Here is a 23,243-nt window from a genome sequence, read left to right on the forward strand (position 1 = left end):
GGCTTTTAGGGACAAAGTGAAAATAGAGTGTTATCACATCCTCTGGAAACAACAGCTGTGAAAGAGGAACCTGGGTCAAGTGTTTGTGTAACAGGAGCTACAGCTGTAGCACAGGCTGTCCAACAGTGGCACCCTTGACACTTCATAGTAGATAACTATTTCTGGGGGCAGGGTCTTGGAGAGGGAGGGATGGGGAGAGGGAGAAGTGCCATGTACATTGTAGCAGGCTTGTCAGGATGCCTGAGCTCTAACTGTGAGATGACCATCACGTCTGTCTTCACGCTCAAAAATGTCTCCAGATATTGTCATACACTCCCTGGGAAACAAAGTTTCACCTGGCTGACAGCTGCTGCTGTGGCAGAAACCAGCCACTCCAGGATTATAACAAAGTCAGAGTGAGTGGCAAAGGGTAAATGCACTGGCTTCTCCCTCCCTTCTACTTGCAATAGGTCCCTCACAAATATTGATACTAATCAAAATTGTGTTAACAAGGAACTTGTAGAGGGCATCTAGCTACATAACAAACCTCTCTAACTACAAAGCAAGTGATGGGCAGGTGATCAGGAGAAAAATCAGTTTGCAATGCAAACACGTGAGTCAAGTTGGAGTAACCTGGATGCTTTTTCAGTGGTTATGACCCTCTAAAGGTAATATCATAAGAAAAAGAGGGGGTAAGCATTGAGCATCACATACCACTTGGAGTGCCCATATCCCATATCAGAGTACCTGAATTCAAGTCATGATTCTGACCCCAATACCAGATTCCTGCTAATCTAGACTTTGAAAAGTGATGGTTAATGGCTCAAGTAGTTGGGATACCATCACTGCAGTGCGAGACTAAATATATCTGGGTTCCTCCCATCAGTTCACAATTAACAAGCAAATAAATTACACTAAAGTCTTTATATTCCAACTATATTCCATGATGAAATCTCAATATTTCACCCGTCTCTTTCTCAAGAAATTGTTTCTGAATGTTTACAGACGAGCAAACGATGCTTTCACAAAACTGATTCATTAGCTGCTGCCACAATTGTTTTGTCAGTGTAAGAACTTCCACTTCATGCAAAGTCTTGTTACATTGCCCATGATGCCAACAGTCTTGCTGGGCTACTGTTACAAAATCCCACAGGCTGAGTGATCTAAACACCCAAAGTTCTGTAAGCCAGAAGTCTAAGGTGAATTTACCAGCAAATCAGGATTCATTCTGTGGCCTCTTCCCCTCAGTTATGGGAAGCAATAATTTTATAGTATGCTCATATGACCTCTTTTTGTATTTAGGAAAATGGAAGAATTTTCTGGTGTTTTAGCTTGTAGATACATGAATTCTGTCTGAGCAGGGCCATCTGATCTTCCATCCACTTTAAAGTCTGAAATTGCTGCAGTAATGGGAGTTAGGCCAGGCTGAAGCCAGGAGCCAAGAACTCCATTCTAGTGTCCTCCATAGGTGGCAGGAGACCAAGCACTTGGGCATCTACTGCTGTTTTCCCAGCCACCTTAGTGGGGAGAAATAACTTTCACACACATAGACTTACAAAGAATGATGGGGAAATTCAATTAAGTATACTGACCAGGGTTAAATCCGAAAGGAAAGAACCTAAGAGGACAGTGTAGAACTAGGACTCTGCAGTAGGTCATGAGTAACCTGCTACTGTACTCAAAAGACCACTCCTTTGAATTATAATAATAGCTGAGGAAGATGCAAGTATTCATGGTAGTAGTTCAAATTGCAAAGAAGTTAGTAATGGAACAAGAGTTTAAAAGTTCACAGTGGTATTTTTGATAAGGAAATAGAACAGAACCTTGAGCAAGGAGGCAGAAAACAATTACAGGATTGATGTGGCAGTGGTTTAGACATTCAGAAGAGGTTACATTTTGTGTTGGTTGTGAAAAATATGGGGCCAACGTAATAGCTCAAATAGCTGATCCTCTGCCTGCAAAGCAACCCACATAGGCACCAGTTTGGTGTCTCAGCCCATCAAGCTCCATGTTGATAGCCTGGGAAAGCAATAAAGGATGGTCCAATTCCTTGAGACTCTACATCCACATGGGAGACACTGGAAGAAGCTACTGGTTCCTCATTTCAGATTGGGTCAGTTCTGACCTTTGTGGTCATTTGAAGCATTAAACCAGGGACTGGAAGATCTTTTTCTCTACACAAAGTAGATTTAGCCAATTTCTCTGGAGTATTTCAAATAATCCAGTTACCCAACTTAGCTTCATTCTAAAATAGAAATTAACAAAAATGTTTTATAGAGTTAATGGTATATAGTGCTAGGAAATATTAAACATGTTTACCTTGTAGTACATGTTAAATCAGGATAGTAACAAGTAAGTAAATAGGCTTTGAGATTTGACAGCAGCTAGAATTAGATATGGTTGATGGAGGACAACAGAATAGCTCCTTCAAGCAATTCTTTGTGATTTTGCACATACAGGCCATTTCTCCCTATGATTTATTATCACAGATGGCTAATTTCATCCATTATGTATTGACTCTTACTATTTCTGGTATTATAGGGCACCCATTTATAGCCCCCTATGCATATAAGCATCAGTTTGTTTTAAAGCAATGATAAATTTAATGATCCTTCCCCAAGTTTCTCTTCATCATTAATGATTACTTATGTTTTCTTTTTCTTTCCTTTTAAATTTATCACTTAATGGAAGTAATTGGGTGGTTTGAATATTTTTCAACAGTGGGAGTCTTTATTAGCTTTTAAGTAGTTAAAAATATCCTCTGTTTCCTGTAGTGCAAAGTGGAATGGGCCATTACTACTGTCCCAGTAAATTAAATTACGTTCTAAAAGTAAAAGGAATACATTGTGAAAATGTTTAGCCAAAGGAGTTCTCCAGTTGACTGAACACTTATGGGTACTTCCCCAACAAGGGAAGGTAAATTCACCTACAAGGAGCTGTTTAGAAAACATGTACATAATCATGGTAGTTAAACTTATCCAGCTGAATTACACCTAACTTTTGATGAGAGTAGAGTATGTATGTAACCAAATTGATGATAACTAACAGGATGGCAATATAATCACCACTGAGCATATGAACGGGCCAAAATGAAAAGGCTCAAATTGGTGAGCCAAAATAATTAGTACTAATGAACCAAAATTAGGAAAAATGGAAGTTTAACAGGAGATTCAAAAACACATCTGTACTTCATGTTTGGTGACTGCTGATTGAGATAGTTTGCTTTTTTTCCAGGTTTGATACTTTCTTAGGAAAAGGCAGTTGTTCAAATGATTATGTACTCCCTGTCAGACTTACATCTTTAAACGAAAAAAAAAAAAAAAAAAAAAAAAAACACAGCCTAGGTTTAACATTAAGTAAGGCTATCAACTTTGGTTGCCTATTGGAGTCACCAAAGGTTGTTAATATAAAACTAGTGTGGTGTGAGCAATAACTCAAAACTTCTAACTTAATTGCTCTGGGATAGAGACCAGGTATAAGCATTTTTAAAATCATATGGCTGTGTCAAAGTTGCAAGCAGGGCTAAGAACAATTGCTTTAAGGGCTGTTTGCATGGTTGAAGAAACCCCAAATCACACATGAAAGGAAGGTGAAGTGCTCCAGTCCTCTCAGCTTCTGAACCAGGGCAGTACAGGATGATTGTTCTTCAGCAGCAGCTGCAGTCATGCCCTGCCCTTCCACATTCAAGGCCATGGTCAGTCTCTGCTGCTCATTATAAAATACTGACGATTGTTCTGTATATAGAGGTGAAGGAATTTGGGGTCTTAGAGGTGAAGAAAATTAAAAGACCCAAGAATCTGGGATTCATTCTTTACAAATCACACTGTGAATGAGTTAAAGTGTTATGATTTAGAAAAATGAAAACAGCAGCTTTGTGATACATACATCCCACTAGGGCGTAGGTGCCACATGTGTGGCTATGCACTGTGGCAATGGGAACAGGAGTGCTGTCTGTGCACAGAAGCTCCATGTCTTGTCACACTTTATCTGGTGACTTAATAAGCATCCATTGCTTGGTCAGAAACCACCTGATAACACTCTCCCTCCCTCTCATTTACTTCCCTGGCACTTTTGACACAGCTCCAGAAAGGCACTGCAGCATCCCTGACATGACATGGTAAAAATCTGCTTGCATTTGCTTCCATTTGAGGCTGGAAGATTCCTTAGCTCACGGGCAGCTTTGGCTATTCTACTATCTTTAGCTCTCATCACCATGCAGGCCTGCAAATATGTGTAGTTCAAAAATGTGTGCCTGTCATCCAGGGCTCCCGGTTGAGATTCAAAGCTGAGACTGGGTAAGGACAGTAGAGAGGGGAAAAAGGCAGATTTTGAGACAGTTCTCTTCCAAATCAAACCCAACTCTTGAACAAGTAATGTTAAATTCATACATTCGTTTAATGTATAATGATTGGAAGCATTTTAAGCATGCCAGAGAAAAACCACCCAGAAATGTTTTCTGACACCTTGGCACTTCAGGCCAAAACAGTAAATGAGCAGAGATATACAGCCTCAAGGATATTTGCTATTTTAAGAAATGCTGTGAGAGATATAAACAGAGAATTGAAACACAGAATGGCTTACATGTGTGAATTAGAGTGGGGTGGCATTTTAGATAAAGTGGTTATGGAAGGCCCCTCTAGAAACATAACATTTAAGTTCAGACCTGTCAGGTCAACATAGCCTTTCTCAAAGTGGAAGGATGCCCCAGGTATAGAGAATGTGGAGTTTGAAAGAACAGGAGTAGGGAAAAGCATGGTGTGACTGAGAAATAGAAAGAAGGCTTATTTTTAATTTCTTCGTTGGCTGGGTGTGGGCATAGGAAGGAAACAGAGTGGCCACACATTCAGCATTAGATGACTCATGAACCCAACCTGTTTCACAAAATCACCAAGGTTCTTTTGGGTCTTGCACTATTAGCCATTATGTGCCCAGGGCAATTTCATTGGCCAGAGTATCCTGTAAGATCTTTGCTAAAAGGTCACTGGGCTTTTATCCTGCTAGACAGTGTTTGATCTAAATGACCTGAATGTTGACTTCAGCACTCACACCTGGAGGTTCTGACTTCCAAGTACCAAGGTTGCATGAGTCCAACTCTTTGTTTGGGATCCATTGAGAACATTATTTTAGAGAACACTGGGATCCTCTTTCAGCTTTACCGATTTTGATTATGCGTACTAAAACACAGACCTGAAATACAGTCAGTTCAGTCTCCTTTTGTCAGTTCTTCCTAAGTTCTTTGTATAAAGCACCTTTCATTCCATTAGATGTGCTTACATTTTTCTGGGACATTCTTCATTGAGTATCTATCAATTAGTTCTAAACTTTTACCATTGAATATGCAGTTGTTCTCTATAAAAGTATGTCACTGTAAGAAATTCAATCACTATCTAATTATTTTACATTAGTTAAGCAATGTATAGCTTTTAATGAAGGTCCAGTACATTATTAAATTGGATACTGAGAGGATTCCAGAGGGACAAGTAAGTCAGTTATACTTCGTAGGAAAGATACATGTTTTAGCATACAACAAGGTACACGTTATATGTGGTTTATTCTAATCCAGAGTACTATATAAACTCATGGGGAAACTAGAATAGACTATGATGAACATTGGGAAACCTGAATATGAAAGAAAATGTATCTAATGTTGTTTATTACACCTCTTACTTTCATTTCCTATCCCAAATTGCTAAGCTGGAATTAAAACAAAATGGTGTAAATAGAATCTCTTTAGAGTTGATCAATTTTGTTTATTTTTGTATCATTTTAATTTTTCAGGAGAGGATTTGGTTCCCTCTAATGAGTATTACCTTTTGTTTTAGGAAGAAAATATATCTTTCATAAACACTCAATTTTACTTTGTAGAAGATAAAGATACATGGTTTAAGATTCCATCATCTATTTTAATTTACGTAAATACTTGGGAGGTAAACTTGTTTAAATAGGATGTTTGCTTACCGAGCATTATTGGGGAGACCTTACTGTTCCTATTTCAGGGTCCAGAGCTATGGAAGAAAAGCCTTTGGAAATTAATACCAGCTAATTAATCCAGCTCATTAGCTCAAAACCTCACTGAATGCTGAGAGTGCTGCTAATGTAATAAGCTTCACAGTTAATGGAATCAAGGCTAACTTCAAAGAACTGCTAGTATCTCATTCATTAACTTAATCAACTCTCAGGACACCTCATAGACAGCTCATCCTGCTAGGAGAGCTATCACAACGCAAGTGGCTGTTCTGTTATCACTCTACTGACTTAAAACCAAAAATTGGACAAGCGTAACTGCACAAATAGTACACATGCCCACCTTTCAGCAAGGACAGATTGAGAAAAAAGCAAGTGCTACAGAATAACTTTTGCCAGAACTTAAGTTTAAAATGATGTGAATAATACAGTCAATATAAAAAAAATCCATTGGGCTTGGTAATATGTATTTCATATACAACTTTCTATGAGAATTCTTTAGGGAGTTCATGGCAAATATGTGTTGTGAAAAAAACTATGCATGGATTCTAAGTTTATTTGTCCCCAAATAAAATTTTTAATCCCATTTTCCATAGATTTTTTGAAATGATTTCTTTATTCATAATAAAAATGCATAAATATGTAAGTTGCTACTGTCCTTTCATCCAAAAATATCTGAATACTGAATATTTATTTCTAAGCAAAAGTAAATGACCAAATTCATATCAGAAAACATTTTGAATTGCTTCAATCATTATTGATTTTTAGTGTATTTTCCCATTTGCTATCATGTCTTGGATTTTGGGCTTTTTCTCTTGAGTTTGTGAATATTACTTATTGTGGAAGTTTCATCTTTCCTATTATAGCCACTGTTTAGGCAGGAAGGTCTTTTGTGCTTTTGAAGTATCAAAATGTCATAGGTTGCATGGACTTCTTAAAATTTTTTTGTTAATTAATCAGCTGATTTTAAGGTTGGTGGGGAGAGAAGCAAGAGAGAGCTCGAGACAGATCGAGTAAGGGAGAAGTTTGTTTCATATGCTGGGGTCAGAAATGCTTGGAGCTGCCACGAGCCAGACAAATGATGCAGGGATCTCTCACTAGGGGCAGGAACCCAGCCACTGAGCTATCCTATCACAGGATCTGCATTAGTAGGAAGTTGACTTCAGCAGCTCGAGCTGGGAATGTAATTTAGTTACTCCCGTAACAGGGAAGGGCATAACCGCCAGGCTAAACACCTGTCATTCCCATCTCCTTAGAAGGCCCCTTTACTGTCCTTGGTGTTATATATGATGTACAGACTGGGGGTGACATTCAGGGTCCCCCTCCCTTGGACCTCCAAGGTTCTCTTGGATTTTACTCGTGGCCAGACAATAAATAACTCAAAGCCATGCCTTCAAAAGAGTAGATTTCAAATGTTTCATTACCAAAAAATAATAAGTATGTGAGTTGAGGGATTTGTTAGTCTGATTTAGTGATACAGCATTGTGAACATAGATCCTAGTGTCATATACTGCCCCATAAATATCTACCTTGATCCTTTAGCAACTAAAAATGAAACTTTAAAAGGGAAAAAGTCTGTATCTTCCCTTTCTTCCTCACCAATCCTGAGGGCGCTTCATGGTCTGTGAACAATCTTTTGCAGTTCAAGTCAACATTTCCTACAGCTGCACTGAATTAAATGCTAGCAACATTTTCCTTTAAGCCATTCTCTCTTACTGGGGACATTTGGTGTTGCTAAACACCAACAAACTGAATAATTTGAATGGTAAATTGGAGAGTTAGTTATCAAAGCTTAGAGCTCAAATTCACATAATTCACAATATTTATTCCTTTTTAGAGCTCAAAGTATTTTTGGTTAGCTATTTTATTTTTAATTGACAAATACTACTTTTATGCATGTATGGGATATGTATGTTATCAGTCAAGCTAATTAACATACCCATCACCTTATCGATTTGTCATTTTTGGGATAAGATTAAAATCTACTTTCAAAGTTTTTGAAATAACATTTTCAAATGAGCAATTTAGCATTTTATACATAATTTCATGTCATAGTGAGTTTTACTTTCTAATTAATAGAAATTGCTTACATTATTAGTATTTTTAATGAAGCAAGTCTGCTCTTAAGAAAGAATGTTTCCTTGTGGAATTGGATCAGATAATTCAGTCCAACAATTGAATTCAGATTCCTTTATTCCAAAATCAGTGGGAATTTATTATTAATTTTTTATTATTAAATTTATTTTCTCACTTGAAACAGGGAAGACAGAAATTTGTGTGTTTAACAGTTTTACAACTAGGTCCCATGTCTCAGTATCTTTGGCATGAGGTCAGGTGACATAAATTGATTGAATAAAAGTAATGGTATAATGATACACATGTGACCTAAAATTAGTTCATAAAATTTCCACCTAATGATATCTTATGGGATGAGGTGCATTTTCTACCTGAGAGGAATACTTCTGTTCTTTGTTTCTTTGCTTCTGTGGAAGCTTCTATTGTTCTGATCATCACAATAGTCAAAGTCTTTATTATCTGGGCATCTTTTCTGAAGTATTTGCTTTATTATTATGATTAGAAAGGCAGTAAGAGAGATTTCCTACCTGGGGAGTATTTGGGTTCACTCTCCCAGATGTCCTCAGCAGCCACATCTGTGCTGGGCTGAAGTCAGGAATCAGGAGCTCCAAGAAGCTGCCAGTTACCTACATACTTTAACCCCTTGCCTGCTGTCTCCCAGGGGTCATCCTAGTGGCAAGTTCAGTTTGGCAGTAGAGCCAGGATTGACACCGTGGCACTGCCATATAGGGTGTGACTGCCCCAATGGAGTCTTTACTTTCCCATTCTCTTTATGATTCCATCCTCATGACCAGCCTGTCTCAGTTTTTGACTACTGTAAGTATTATTAGAAAAATTCTGATGATAAGCAACTAACATGAAATCATCAATATCTTTTCATCTGTTTATAACAGTGACATCAGGAACAAAATGGGACAGTCCATCTCTGGCAGTAGAAGATACTATATTGCTTTTACTATGTGACTCAAACTCTCCAAAAAAAAAAAAAATTGTAGTTAAAAGCATAGTTGCATAGTTGAATCTGTGGGTCTGTGCAGGCTGGGGGCATAACATGAGTGGGCTTGGCTAAGTGTGTCTGTGCATGTTAGGCCTCTGTGCTTTGGCTCCTGGGCCCATGCGCTTGCTCTGAGTTCCTGGGGATAGTGAGGGTGGCTGACAGATGGCCGTGCCTGAGTTACTCTGCCTGACACTCTGTCCTCTGGCAGAATAGCCTGAGCGTGTTGCTATGAGGTGACCCTCTAGACTGGGTTCCTGGACACCTAGAGCATTACTGTCATGTTTTCGGTGGCGAAGGGAGGTCACAAGACCAGCCTGCCTTCAAGGCCAGGGAAGTAGACTCCATCTAGCGAGGACAGGAACTGGAAAGAATCCCCCAGGTGTGTTCAGTTGTGTTTGGAACCTATAAAGGTTGGGAGCTGTGACAGTCAGTGTTTGCTCAAGCATGGGAATCTGGTTGGCAGTCAGAATATGAAGATAACGAGCTAAAATGATTAGGGGTGTTTACTGCAGAGAAACTTGCTGCCAGGCGAGTTCAGCCATTCCTGAGGTTCAGTGTTGCCCTTCTGTGCCCTCCTATTAGCAGTTAAATCTTCTCTTTTACTGCAGGAGCCAGCTAAGTTCTCTTTTATTCAACTAAATGAGTTGAAGTTTTATCAGCTTTAATCAAAATTTCTAGATTAAGAAAAAGAAAACACTATCTAAAGTTGCTTACATGGGCTTACACCTTGTATATTCTTATCATACAATAATGTAACACATAGAATGAAGTAAAAGATATATATTCATTTATGCTCTCGCCCTTCTTTTTAAATCAGTTTTACTTCCAATAAACCAAATGTCTGTCTTCATTAAGCAATTCAACTGTATTGAATTCTTCATCTGAACTTAGATGATGGCATTTTTAAATGGTCTGAGTGGTGAGATAGTACTCTGTAATTCTAGAAATTAGAGACCAAATGTCATTTAGGAAATTGGAAATCAAGTTTTTATGACTTCAATAGAAAGAACTCATACAGAAATATGAACAATGTTCATGAAAAGTGAATAAATAAGACTAATGATAGTTCATGGTAATTTTAGAATGATCGGTTTCTTAAACTACTTAAAACTAATGCTAACACCTTTGAGAAAAGAAGGTTAACAATATTGGAATTTCAAGCTCATAACCGAACTGAGCTTCAAAAGCCTTTCATGATCACGTATATCAGCAGGCCATTTCATATTGGTGTCACATTTACTATATAGACATGCTCATTTTTCATTTTTAATATAAATTTTATAGATATATAATTATAGGACCCGAATTACTTAGCAACTTTTCAAGCTCCCCACATACCACTGCAGTTTTGTCCTTTCTTTGAAGCTTTAGAAACTTCACTTTTCGTGACTTCTTTTTGAGTCTCTCACACTTACAGCCCCTGTATTTCAGAAGAGTAATGTTGGCTTTTATTTGTTCCAAGGTGTTGAAAGAAAAACATATTCTGGGGAAAGGATAAATTACATTTTTTAAAAAAACCTGAATGTACACTAAGGTTTCCAAGCTTCTTAATGCACTAAGACAGACTGAAAGTTTCGGCTGCTGAGCTACCCTGTGACCCACTCATGTCTGCTCCTCTTCCAATAGACAAAAGGCAAGGTGCATTTCAAGGAAAGACAGCACTGATTAAGAGTGGAATGTGACTTTTTTCCTTTCAATGCATTCCTTCTTTTTCAAAAAGCAAGGTACATGTCTAAGGCTATCTGAAATTTAACATGGTAAATGAGGTGTCACTACTGTCCCCATTTTCCAAGGAGTCACAAGGAACTCAAGAGGATTGGCATGGTTTTTAATTAGTCATAATAATGGCTCTGCTTCTTTGTTACCTGTCTCAGAATATGTTATAAGGTAAGCTTCTGTAAAAGGAAAGTTTAAAAGTGATTAATGTTAAAGTATGTATATCCTATTGTGAAGCAAATGGCAGAATTTCAGTATGTTATGTAATATATGCCGCCAATGTCTTTTCTTTATTCTCTATAAAACACCCATTATCTGTAAATAAAGTGCAGACAGTGAGTAGTGAAGCATGCTAATGAAAACATCCTTAAATGGTGTTGTGCTCTGGAGTGGAGTCCATCAGACTACTGCTGGAACACTGGGACCATTTGGGAAAGCTCAGAGAACACATTTACAAAAATACCAAATCCACATTAAGTGGAATTTAAGGGTACTTTGTTTTGACTACTGAAAAAGAAACAATGATACACACAGGGAACAAGCTGGTTAATGTACTGTACATTATTACTATAAAGTACTAGACCTCAGTCTCTTGGCTGTTCAGAAACTACATATTCAGTTGATTACATGGTGCCCTTAAGAGTAGATTTTAGGAGTAAATGAACAAACCTCTCAGATATCCTTTCAAAGCTGGCTAATTTACTTGGCTTTTGGATTCTTGCCTTTGCTCATGGAGGAGGGCTTTCTGATGGTTTCTGCCTTGCAAGAGATTCTATGCCTGCCTCAGATCTCTCAGCAAAACAATAAATAAACAAGTCCAACTCTTGGCACAAAATAAATTTTCTAAGTTCAGAAAGGTATTCTATTTAAACCTAAAGTTCTGTAGTTAATACAACTCTCACGATATTTAACTCAGATTAATTTGAAGACAATTACCATGAACTTGTTCTCTCCTACTCTAGATTGAATTTAAGGGCTTTCAAGAACGTTCAGATAAGCTTAACCTGGTTGTGCAGAAAAGTCTATAAGCTACTGAAATTCTCGCACACTTAATGCTCAAATTTGCTTGTGGACTTAAAGTATCTGCCATTGCAGTGATGGGAGAAATACTACCCATGTTGCCATAAGACACTAGGCAGAACCACAGCTCACTTACTGTTGACTTTGATGCCAGGTAGTAATTTGGCAAATGTAAAGAGTAAGTTAGATTTTTCAATGAATGTGTGGGACATATGTTCCATAATTAGTGCATGTTACTGTCATTTGGAAGCTGCTAAAATTTGTGTGATGCTTTCAAGCTATGCTACTCCACCTATTACAGCAAAAACGAAGTGTACTACATCTCTCTTAGGAAGGCTCTTCACCGCAGTTGTATCCTGCCAAAATGTCAGAGCAAAGCCTTGGCTCAATTTCTCCACTTTCACAGAGTTCTGATGACCCATGACACCAACCATGTATCTCTACTTATCTGACACATTGTAAAATTATTTTCAAATTGATAAAATAGAACTTGCTGACAAACAGTTTTTGTCTGGTTGTATACTGATTTATAGAAAGATCTAATTAATAAGATTTTTTTTAAATCTGGATATTTGGATTGAGGCAGGATGTGACCTAACTTTATATTTAATATCTAGTAATTTGGAACTGTTAGTTTACTCTCTATTCTTGCACTTCGTATCATCACAAAAATTAATGCCTAATAGCTGGAACATCTCTCTATAAACCAAAATTTCTATTTAGGCTGTGCTTTTTTTTTCCAATCTTTCTTTGAGAACAGAATAATACATTAAAGATTTATGATATTCTCATCTTGCTTGATGAGAACTTCTATTCTGTACTATTTCTTAAAAGATTTGCTGAAAGTAATGTTTGCTTTGCATTAAAAAATGTGCCTCTTCAAATCAAAGCGTTATGGGTTTAATTTCCCAACTCATTGTGGAAAACAATAACTCAGCAAAAGCAAAATTGGAATTCATCCACACCATTGCCATCCCTTTAAAGGGCCTGTGATCTGGAGCTCATGCTTGGCTTTGTTATCCAGACACCAGTTGAGATGCCTGTGTTCCACTGCAGGGTTCCTGCATTCCAGCCTCTTGCTAATGTAGACACATGGGAAGCAGTAGTGATAGCCAAAGGACCTGAGTCCTGTCATTCATATGGGATCTGGGTTGAATTCTTAGCTCCTGATTTCAATTCCACCAGGCCAAGCTCTGGCTTTTGCATGCATTTACAGAAATAAAACAAACAAACAAACAAACAAAAATTGGAACTTTCACTTTCTCTCTGTCTGCTTCTCAAATAGTTAATGATTAAAAACATTTTTAAATAAAAAAAAATTCTATCATGCCATTTGAATAACTAGGCACAATGTGACTCAATATAACACTAATATGCATGCACAGAAGTTTGAACCAACAAAACTTACCATATACTCTGATACTTTCTATTCTAGTTCATTTATTTTGTAAATCCTTATCTGAATTAAGTAAATTGATTTTATCAGCTATTATTGAGCTGTGGTCTTATATAGAAAACGTTGCTTTAATCTAGATTTTTAAAAATGTGATGTGACTTTTACTTTACTAAGCATAGACATCAAATATATAATTCTCATATAAACCTACAGTGAATTTTTCTCAAAATTACATTTACAAAAATATCAGCAAGAAAACACTAGCTTTAGCTTGAAAAACATTTGTGTGACTAATAGTAGCAGAGGAATAACCTGTGAAACTAAGTTTGCTGAATTTACTTAGAATTAAAGCTGATTGACTTCTTACAGACCCATTAAGCCATAAAAACTCTGGCACTTCTCTATTAAAAATTATAAAGTAAAACAATTTAATTGTTTTTATTATGTTTAATTTAATTGACAGAAAAAAATCAGATATAATCCAGTCAGGAGGCAATGTATGTTTTTTTTATTTAAAAATTTATGGAGAATTACCAATTAGATATAATATAATGGCTGTGAAGACAAAGGCTAAAATAGTGTCATGGTGTCGCAAGACAGTAGGTCCTGTAAGTAGTTACCAATACAATAGCATCTGAGTCTGGGGATATAAAACAGAGATGTAGGAATCCTTAAAAGAGAAATAACCCAGTCCCAATAGGAAGACGATAGTAAGTTAGCTCTGATACAAGAGAGCCTTTATGCAAATACAAAATAAATAGATGCAGGTAATCAGTTATATACATATGCTTGTGACAGAATGGTGTAACAGAGACTAGCACGCTAGGAAGTAGAGTTACATCACAGTACATGTCTCTCCTTCGGAATCAAATAGACTTCCATTTTGAAGCATGTAAATACACCTGAACAGCATGATACTAAATTTTTCTACCTCTGCCTATACCTACCACATCCTGATACATTTAAATAGCAGAAAGTTCATCTTGTAGCTGTTTCTAAGAGACTAGTACTATTGTGAAAATTTAGGGAATGATATTGGAGCACGTGAAGGGAAACATGGGGGAAAAAACTATAAGAAAATAAAATTTGAAAAAGAAAAATATTTAGAAGTGCATGGAAGATAGAAACAAACAACATATAGAAGAAGAGCTCGATGAAGCTAAACCCCTCGCTTCCAGTACTGGGAAGTTGGCAAAGGAGCATTGCCTGTTATTGCATAAATAGGTATAAACTGGACAGCCAATGTACAGTGTTGTTTGGGAACAAGAAGAAACAGAAAGGAAACCTATAACAGGAACAAACCACTCTCTGCCCTAAGCCTCTCCCTCTCCCTCCACGCGAACTGCAGGTCGGGAAATGCAGTCTGCAGCGCCCCCACCACCTAGATCACAAAACAGAAGTGAGACAGTTGTTTAAACGCTGCCACACCCTCTAGCTCCTGGGCAGTGAGGCGTGCACACCTTCATTTTGTGTAGATTGTCCACCAGCAGGGTCAGGTTGGAGCCAGAAGGTCAAGACAGAACTCAGCATGAGAGCAAGAGCTAAGCAATCTCCTTTTTCAAACTTTGGGATTCATTTTTCTTTATTAGGAATGTGTTGCTTAATAAAACACAGCTCAGAGAATCAAAATTAATATAACTAATATGTTTATTGCTTTTTCTATAAGGGAATTTCCATAGACTATCATCCAGGTCTTTTACAGTAACAATTGGTGCATATTTGATTTGTTAGCATAAAAAGAAATAACATACTAAAAACATAATAATGTGTTTTATTCCATTATTTAAATCAAGATACAAGTCATGAATTGCTGGAAATAATCTATAAGACTTAATAAATAAATTACTTATACAGCCAACAATATATATTTCAACTGTCGGAAATGAAGAGTATAAGTGAGAAATGAATTGTGTAATTCTATATAGTCTATGTGTCATGTATATATTTACAAATGATAATACAGACTCATTTGCGCCTTAACATTTTCCACATAATAACATCCCATGCCACAACAGCAGGTAACTCCTGCCCATCTTTGTAATGTCTGCATTCAAATGTGTGGATACATAAAGCATATTTTAAAATACCATATTGATGAGCATTTACTTTGGCAATATAGAAATCCCTTCAATGAAAAATAAATGTTGAAACATTTTGTGTTTGATTTTATATATACAAAGTTTGGGGATACTTCAAAAAGCATGTACGAAGTGATGTAAGATGAATGCATTGTTTGGTACAAAAACTGTGTGTGGTACCAAGTGAGCTAAACAGTACTAAAATGGTTATTGCTACAAGTTTATGATGAGTGAATCAGTGTTTATTTGAAACAGCTCCTAGAGAACAAATGTGTACTTTCAGAGGTTTTTTTTTTCTTTCCAAAGCAGTTTAACGATCAACCAATCCGTGTTTGTTTCTCTTTGGCAGATGCCTCACCACGTGAAGCCCTTGCCGTATTACAGCTATGACCAGCCCGTGATCAGTTACTGCCAGGCTCACCAGCCGCTCCATGTCAACAAGGGCTATGAGACAGTATCTCCCGAGCAGGACGACAGCCCGAGCCTGGAGCTGGGTCGAGATCACAGCTTCATCGCCACCATTGCCAGGTCGGCAGCGCCCGCCATCTACCTGGAGAGAATAACAAACTAATGCGGAAGTCCACTCCTGCTTGGGGAACTCGCTGGCAGAAAGGGCGGGCTTTCTTCTCAAGGGAGGATGGGGTGTCCCAAATCGCACAGTTCTGCAAGCTCATTGTTTCTGTCAAAGCATTTATGACATAGAGAAAAGAAGAAACTGCTTCAAAGGGGCAGCGGATGCACTTGCTGCATAACCGGGAGAACTACAAAACACTCTTTGCTTTAAAATATAAGACAAAAATGCTCCCGGATGTAAATAGTAACAGAGTGTCAAGTTCTTATAAAAATAGATTTCACCCTAGCCATCGATAGGTTTGTATATTTGATTTTTCTACACTGCATGGTTCCTGGGCTGGAGAACCACATGGGGCAACTAAAGGGGTCGGGGGAGGAGGGAATTTGGGGAGACAATACAGTTTTCCTTGTTCGGTGTGTGCAACGCTCACAGACTTTTTTTCAATGTTTTTATTTTCATTTTTTTCTTTAAAATGCTCGTTCTTGTTTTGTTTGCTTCTACTTTTATTATCCTGGTCGAGTGATTCTATCTCCAGTTCTCCACATGGGCAATTAAAGCTTATGTTTCTGCCAAAAGAAAATTTGCTATTTTGCAGACCGAAAAAGAAAAGGGTCAGCTGTTATGTTTCACAAAACTACTGACATGAAAATGAAAATTCATAAGTCCTGGTGAATGCCTCTCCAAGATACATGTTGGACACGATATAAAGAGTCCGAAATTTTTTTTCTTCCCCCATTGGCAGCCCACACTGTGTGGAGTTATGAAAGACACAGCTGTGAAGATCTTCAGCTAAGAAGGATCAACAGTTATTCCCACGTGCACCAGCGGTCTATGAGAACAATGGCCAAGGGGTCAATGAATGAAACTGCCAAGCTCACAAATTTCTAAGCATAAGATAATGTGTAACATTGCTTTTTAAATTATCAATTAGCTTTTGTGTAGTTTTTATCAGTAATAAAAGAAAAAAATGGTGAAAATGAATATATTATTTTCTGGTTGCTACACCACAGCCCACCTAACGTTGAGTGCTTTATCTCTAAGTTGTGGTATGCTTCTGCTACGTATCAAGGCAATTCAATAATGATCAAGTGGTGTCTATCAAGTGCCTTCTGTGTACTCTGCAGTCAGGAAGGGAAGTCCCATGAGATGCAGAAAAGAAGTATGAGATGTAACTTACGGCCAACATATTTTGCAACACATTTTGCAATTATTTCAGAGAATTATATAATAATATAAGATAGTAAGTATACCTGGAAGTGTTAGAGTCTGTATGATTTTATAGACAAAAAGCTGTGCGACAATTGATTAGTAAGAAATGTCATGATCCTTAACAAAGACAATAACTATGCATGCATGAACTGAGGGAACTATATTCCAACAATCTCCTGGCTCACTCATGGACGTTTAGCTATCGGTTTGGTTTGTTTCATTTTATCTTAAAAATAAAATTGATTGATGAAATTGCTATCAGCCTTTATTAGGACAACTTTTACATTCAAAAGGATGCTAACGTGAGAACAGTGACTCTACTATTGTTTTAATCTAGGTGGGTAGCTGCCAACCATTTAATTACAGATTCTACAGAAACAGTAATAAAAGCCTTGTAAATATCTTTGTATCAAAGTAAATCAAGGATAATCAATGACACAAAAGCAAATGTATCATGAAAGCCTTGTAAATACCTTCATATCGAGGTAAACTAGCAAAAAGTACCAAGCATGATTTTCTTTGCTCAAAGCTATTCTGTTTTATTATCATGTTAAATTAGGCTTAAAGTTAAATTCCATCTTAACTGTAAAAAAGTAGATTGTGTCTCATTTAAGAAACAATCACTCAAAACATTTTTTTTTTTACACATTGGCCATCACTATGCAAATCTGGCAAATTTTTGTGCTGATAGAATCTTGACTATGTATGTTTTCTTAACTATGCAAGTTCAATGAATTGATTAAGAGTTTAATAATTAAAGATAGTTCTTTGACACTGTGATTTTTATTTTTTTTTCTTTTAGGATTCACTCAAGCAATTTTGAGTATGTCTTTCCAAATTTAGGGGAATAGCTTTCCAAATTGCAAAGGTTCTCTTTACGCTTCCCATCTTCTCCATGTTTCCAACACCACCCATGTACTTCATCTATTACACCATGCCTGCCAGAATTGATGTATCAGAGGCAACACTTGTAAAATCTAGATCGGGGACAGGATTTGGGGCTCACAGTTGAAATGCCTGCATCTTACGACTGAATGTCTAAGTTCAGTGCCTGGCTCTTTTTCTTGATTCCAGCTTTCTAATATGCAAGCCTGCTCAAATGGCTGAGTTCCCAAAGTTGATTTGATAGATTTACATTGAATTATTGGCTCCTGGCTTTGGCCAGCCCTAGCTCTGGCCATCATGGACATTTGAGGTATTGGATGGGGACTTATTCATGTACTAGTTCTCTTTCCTGCTCCCTGATTTTTCTGCCTTTCAAATAGTTTTTAAATTTTTCTTTTTTCAGAAAGACTAGTTTGTCTAGCTCCAGTTTATTTCTGTTTCTTGTAACCCAAAATGTCCTAAGTAGGTGAGATTCTGCATGCTATTTAAATTTCCATATTTGACCAACAGCAGTCTAACAGAATATAATGGGCTGAGGGTATTAGCAAAGCAGGAAGCATTGTGAAAATGCTGTACCTTCAGAACATGGAAACTTTCAAAAACTTATTTAAACAAGTCACTCACATAAAAGAAGTTAGTTGATAAATAAAACAAACAAACCCAGATTCACTTGAATAGGATTTGGAAAGTCATAAGTAAAAAATCCAGGCTTTCTATTGCATGGGGAGCAGTCTTTCATAGAGAACAGTAGACTTAGGGGGAAAAAAGACAACAGTACTTCTACAGAGAACTTAGGAAGCACACATTGGCTTACATATCCTACAAGCCCTCAAAGCAATCATCTTTATGTAGAAAACTTGATATAATCAAAGAGGATGTAAGGGGTTCCATTGGTCACCACTCAAGCTAAGTTGCTATCTAGTTCTCAAATGATAGGAGTTAAAGGGTCAGGCAGTCACTTTCATCTTAGTCTTGGTTCCTTCACATGTTTGCTATGCAATCTGATTGCCCAGAATGATCCTTCTGATTCAGCTAGAAGAATGGTTTTAATTCTGAATTGTAGCCCTACCTGACATAAAAAACCTTTCATTGTCTTTTAGAAGTAGGCAATTGCACTGATTCTACTTATTTTTCATGTTGATGTGTTAAAGAGCCCTCTTAAGGTTGAGCTTTATTTCGGGTATCTCTTCCTCTCTCCTTTCGAGAGGCACTCCATCTCCCAGCTTTTTCTCTGGAGGTGCTCTCCCCTGCCCTCTTTTGTCCCTGCTCATCTGGTCCCTTTGCTAACAGACTTTTCTGTCTGAAAAAAAAAAAAAGTTATGCTTTATTTCAAGACTCTCCTAATTGCTCATTTGATTTTGTACTATTATGTTTATTGTGACTCTGAAAGCTACGCAAGTGCTAATTGAAGAACGTTTACAGAGTAAGGGCATGAAAACATGCCTAGAAAGCATTATAAATGTGACACAGTACATATTGGAACAATTAATTGTCTAAATATTCTGATCAAGTTTTTCATATGCCTTCTTAGTACTCCTGATTCTGTTCTTCTTAGGAAATGTCTAAGATCAGAGGCTTTCTTGCTATGGGTATCTGTGTAACTGTGGTTTAAACACCTCCCTGCTGTAGTTATAATCCCAATATCTCAGGTGTGACTGTTTGCAAATAAAGAACATAAATAAGGACTATCTCTTGCAGAATACCAAACATCTACACTATTTTCTAAAATCAAAGCAAAGCTATAAATATCAAACAGTCTCAATTACAAAACCATGTGATTGGAAGGAAGGTTCTGGGAAAGTACTTCTAGCATCTGCTAATGACATTCATGTCATGCTTTTATCAGTTACTGAGATACAGATAAGGCAGTTGTCCACTGCCAAGTGACTGAAGTAATAAAAAGGGAAAAATTTTTTACTATCACAATTGGTAAAATTTTGCATTTTTACAAACAACAAATACATTTTAATTGCATTCAGAACTTTGTGTTGACAGTTTCTCATTAGAGAAACAGAGTCACTAAACATATGTAGACATTTGCAAAATAATATCAATTTTGCTGGCCAATCACAGCTGGAATTCAGTACTGGTATGACACATCTGGAAGAGAGCTATAAGCACAGCAACCAAAATAAAGTTGTACCATGTAGAGTACATTCCCTACTTCATAAGGAACTGAAAACAGAACTATCCCTTGCGTGAAGCTATCAAAGCAATACAGATAACCAAGTAGTGGAAGGAAGCAGAGAGAAGCGGATGCACTCCACTCCACAGGCCCTCAACAACCCAGAGGTGGTGGTGAATGATAGCGCCAGGAATCCGAGGTACAGGGTGCAAGACTCTCGGTCCCTATTCCGTCTTCCACCTCTGTGCCTCTCCGATTTCTAGAGCCACAGGGCTTTGCACAAAGGCTATTTGCCACACTCGTGTTACATAATCTTTACTTTCCTTTAACTAAGAAGGATATAACCCATGTTCTGGAACTGAGGTTTTCCGTCTTTGATATGAAGGTTTAATTTTGTTCCAAATAAGTACTCATCACTTTAAAATGGTCTGCCTCAGCACTGTTCCTATAATAAAATGCTCTAACTCCTTCCTACTTTGCTTCTTGGAGTTCAAAGTTCCTTCTGGGTTGATCCACATTTAGTCCCCTGGTTCCTTGAAGAAGGCACACTATCCTTCTCTTGCCATATTACCATGGACCTAGTATTCGTCTGCGAATCCTTACTATTTGTTCTCAAATCTGCTCTGTGTTCTTCAAACATCCAATGTACCCTCCTGGACCAGTCTTTGATTCCGCTTGTGGAATTTCATGGACGAAAGTGCCCTATTGTCTTGAGACAGCATTGTCTTGAGAACTAGACACTCTCTTTCCTTATCCACTAGCCTTTCTCTTTCCTTATTCGCTTACAGTACTCCAGGGGTGAACTGCTAATGTAACTTGATTGAGGTGTTCTTCGTCTAATGTTTGAGAGCAGTGATTCTTAAATGCTATCATGTATCACTCCACCAAAGACTTTTTAAGACAAATTTGGGGCCCAACGCAGTGGCCTAGTGGCTAAAGTCCTATTCTTGAACGCGCTGGGATCTCATATGGTCGCTGGTTCTAATTCCGGCAGCTCTGCTTCCCATCCAGCTCCCTGCTTGTGGCCTGGGAAAGCAGTCAATGATGTCCCAAATCCTTGGGACCCTGCAGCCATGTGGGAGACCTGGAGGAAATTCCTGGCTCCTGGCTTCAGATCAGCTCAGCTCTGGACAATGCGGCCACTTGGGGAGTGAATCATCAGACAGAAGATAGTTCTCTCTCCTCCTCTGTGTATATCTGCCATTCCAATAAAAATAAATAAATCTTAAAAATTGGGAGAAAGGACGCATTATGGCACATGATGGGTTAAGCCCCACTTGTTATTTTGCATCCCATCCAAGGGCCTGGCTATTCCATCTTCAACCCAGTTTCCTGCTAACACTCCAAGCAGCCATTAATGATGCCGCCCACATGAGAGACCTAGATGCATTTCCTGACTCCTGATTTCAGCTTGGCATAATCTGATGCTCTGGGTATTTAGGGGGGAAAGAACCAGCAGACAGAAGATATATACTTCTATAGTTTTGCTTTTGACATGAAAAATAAGGTTGTTGGACTCCATGCCAGCATATTTGACTCAACAGATTTAGAAAGGGGTCTGGGAATGTTCGTTTGTAATAAGTAGTCAAATGATGCTGAGGCTCCTGATATAGAACTCTATATTGCTTTAGGTTGATGACTGTATGAGAATTCAGCTTCTATGTTTGATATTCATTAAGATTTAATATGCATTGTATCTTTAAAATAAAGTTTGAAATAAAATAAATGATAAGCAAGCAGCAAAATTATGCAAAGTATAAAAGGTACACGCATTTATGTAAAGACCAGTGTCTACCACAGGCTGTGCAACACTAACAGATGATACTCTCTGGAAAAGGAAAGAAGCACAACAAACAAGCATCAGCGACAACAAAAGCTTTATGATCAAATTTATGTAAAAATATTCCTACCCCAAAATCATTTAACTTTGTTTTGTTAATATTTTCAACATATATAACCACAGTAATCTTTTTAAATTTAACATATATAACAAGAGTAAAAACAGAAAATAGCATTTCTTTAATATAACTCATTTTGAAAATGTTTATTTTACAGATTGTTCCTCAGTTTTCCAAGGAAAACATGTATGGTGCTGCTGATAACCACTTCCTCACTAGAAAGAACACAATAGACTCTTGTCTACAATGTGTCAAGAGGTTTTTTTTTTTCATAAATTGAAATATTTATCATATTTAATCTATTAACAAAAATGTTGAATTTATCTGAATTCAATGAGAAGGAACAATTAAAATGATGAGAAGATGGTATTGTGAGTGGGAAATAGTTCTTTTTATGTGCTGCATTATTCGGCACTTGGAGGAGATCAGGCCCATTGTTTCTGCTATTTAAGGCAGTTCAGAACATAATTAGTCACCACAGAGCACATGGAAGTGGGAACGTGTTTATTATCTCAGTTAACAATTTCCTAATCAGTCACTGGACTCAGATGATGTCATTCATTTAACTGTTTTCTGGGCCAGAGCTTCCTATATTACAACAAATAGGAGCATTTGGTAGGAAAATGCTTGGAAAAAAAAAAAATAACTAAAACCACTGCTCATTCTGCGTCATCTTATAAAAGTCAAGGAATTGAGTACAGTGTTAAAATAAATTTTAGGCTTATCATACTCATTATTATTTGTCAAAATGGCATGGAAATAAAATGTATGAAAATGAAATTTGAAAGGCACCCAGATTTTGTATGGGCAAAGAAAACTATTCTACTGAAAATAATGGCACGGCTATGCAATGTTTATTCCTCGGGATCAAAAAATATACTTTCAGAATTCGTAAACTGGTTGAGCCCCTTTGGGGGATCACTACTTGATTTTAGATTGTCAGAGGGAATCTGACTGAGGATAGTGATGTGAGAATTAATATTCAGGTAAGTAAATTAATCTAGTCTAACAGCTATAATAAAAATACCATAATCTTAGACAATAGAAACACATTGGAAAGTCCAAGATTCAAGCCTTCATAGGAGTTGGGCTTCAGTCTTTCAGACTTGGTTTCTATCAGTTTCCAGAGGCCTTTATATCACATTTTTATAGCAGGTTGACGACAGATACAGTAGATCTACACTGAAGTCTTGAAATTAAGAAATGGGGAAAAATATGCCAGCACAATCTATAATTCTTTGCATTTTATGAACAACAGAACAATAAAAACATTTTAATGACATTTGGAATTTTGAGTTGAAAGCCCAACATTGCTCAATGGCATAT

The 23,243-nt window shown here is 37.3% G+C and overlaps 1 protein-coding gene across 1 annotated transcript in view; it reads left to right on the forward strand.

The window, feature by feature from the left end:
* The window catches only part of LRRTM4 (leucine rich repeat transmembrane neuronal 4), a 627,516-nt gene extending 611,588 nt beyond the window's left edge, over positions 1-15,928 (forward strand). Inside the window, exon 3 of the mRNA XM_040993630.1 lies at positions 15,576-15,928. Coding sequence (XP_040849564.1) covers positions 15,576-15,797 — 222 coding nt within the window. The 3' untranslated portion in view covers positions 15,798-15,928. The remainder of the gene's footprint in view (positions 1-15,575) is intronic.
* The last annotated feature ends 7,315 nt before the right edge of the window (positions 15,929-23,243 follow it).

Source organism: Ochotona curzoniae, unplaced genomic scaffold, assembly GCF_017591425.1.
Source record: "Ochotona curzoniae isolate NIBS_2020 unplaced genomic scaffold, NIBS_Ocur_1.0 contig_883, whole genome shotgun sequence".
Taxonomy (NCBI): Eukaryota; Metazoa; Chordata; class Mammalia; order Lagomorpha; family Ochotonidae; genus Ochotona; species Ochotona curzoniae.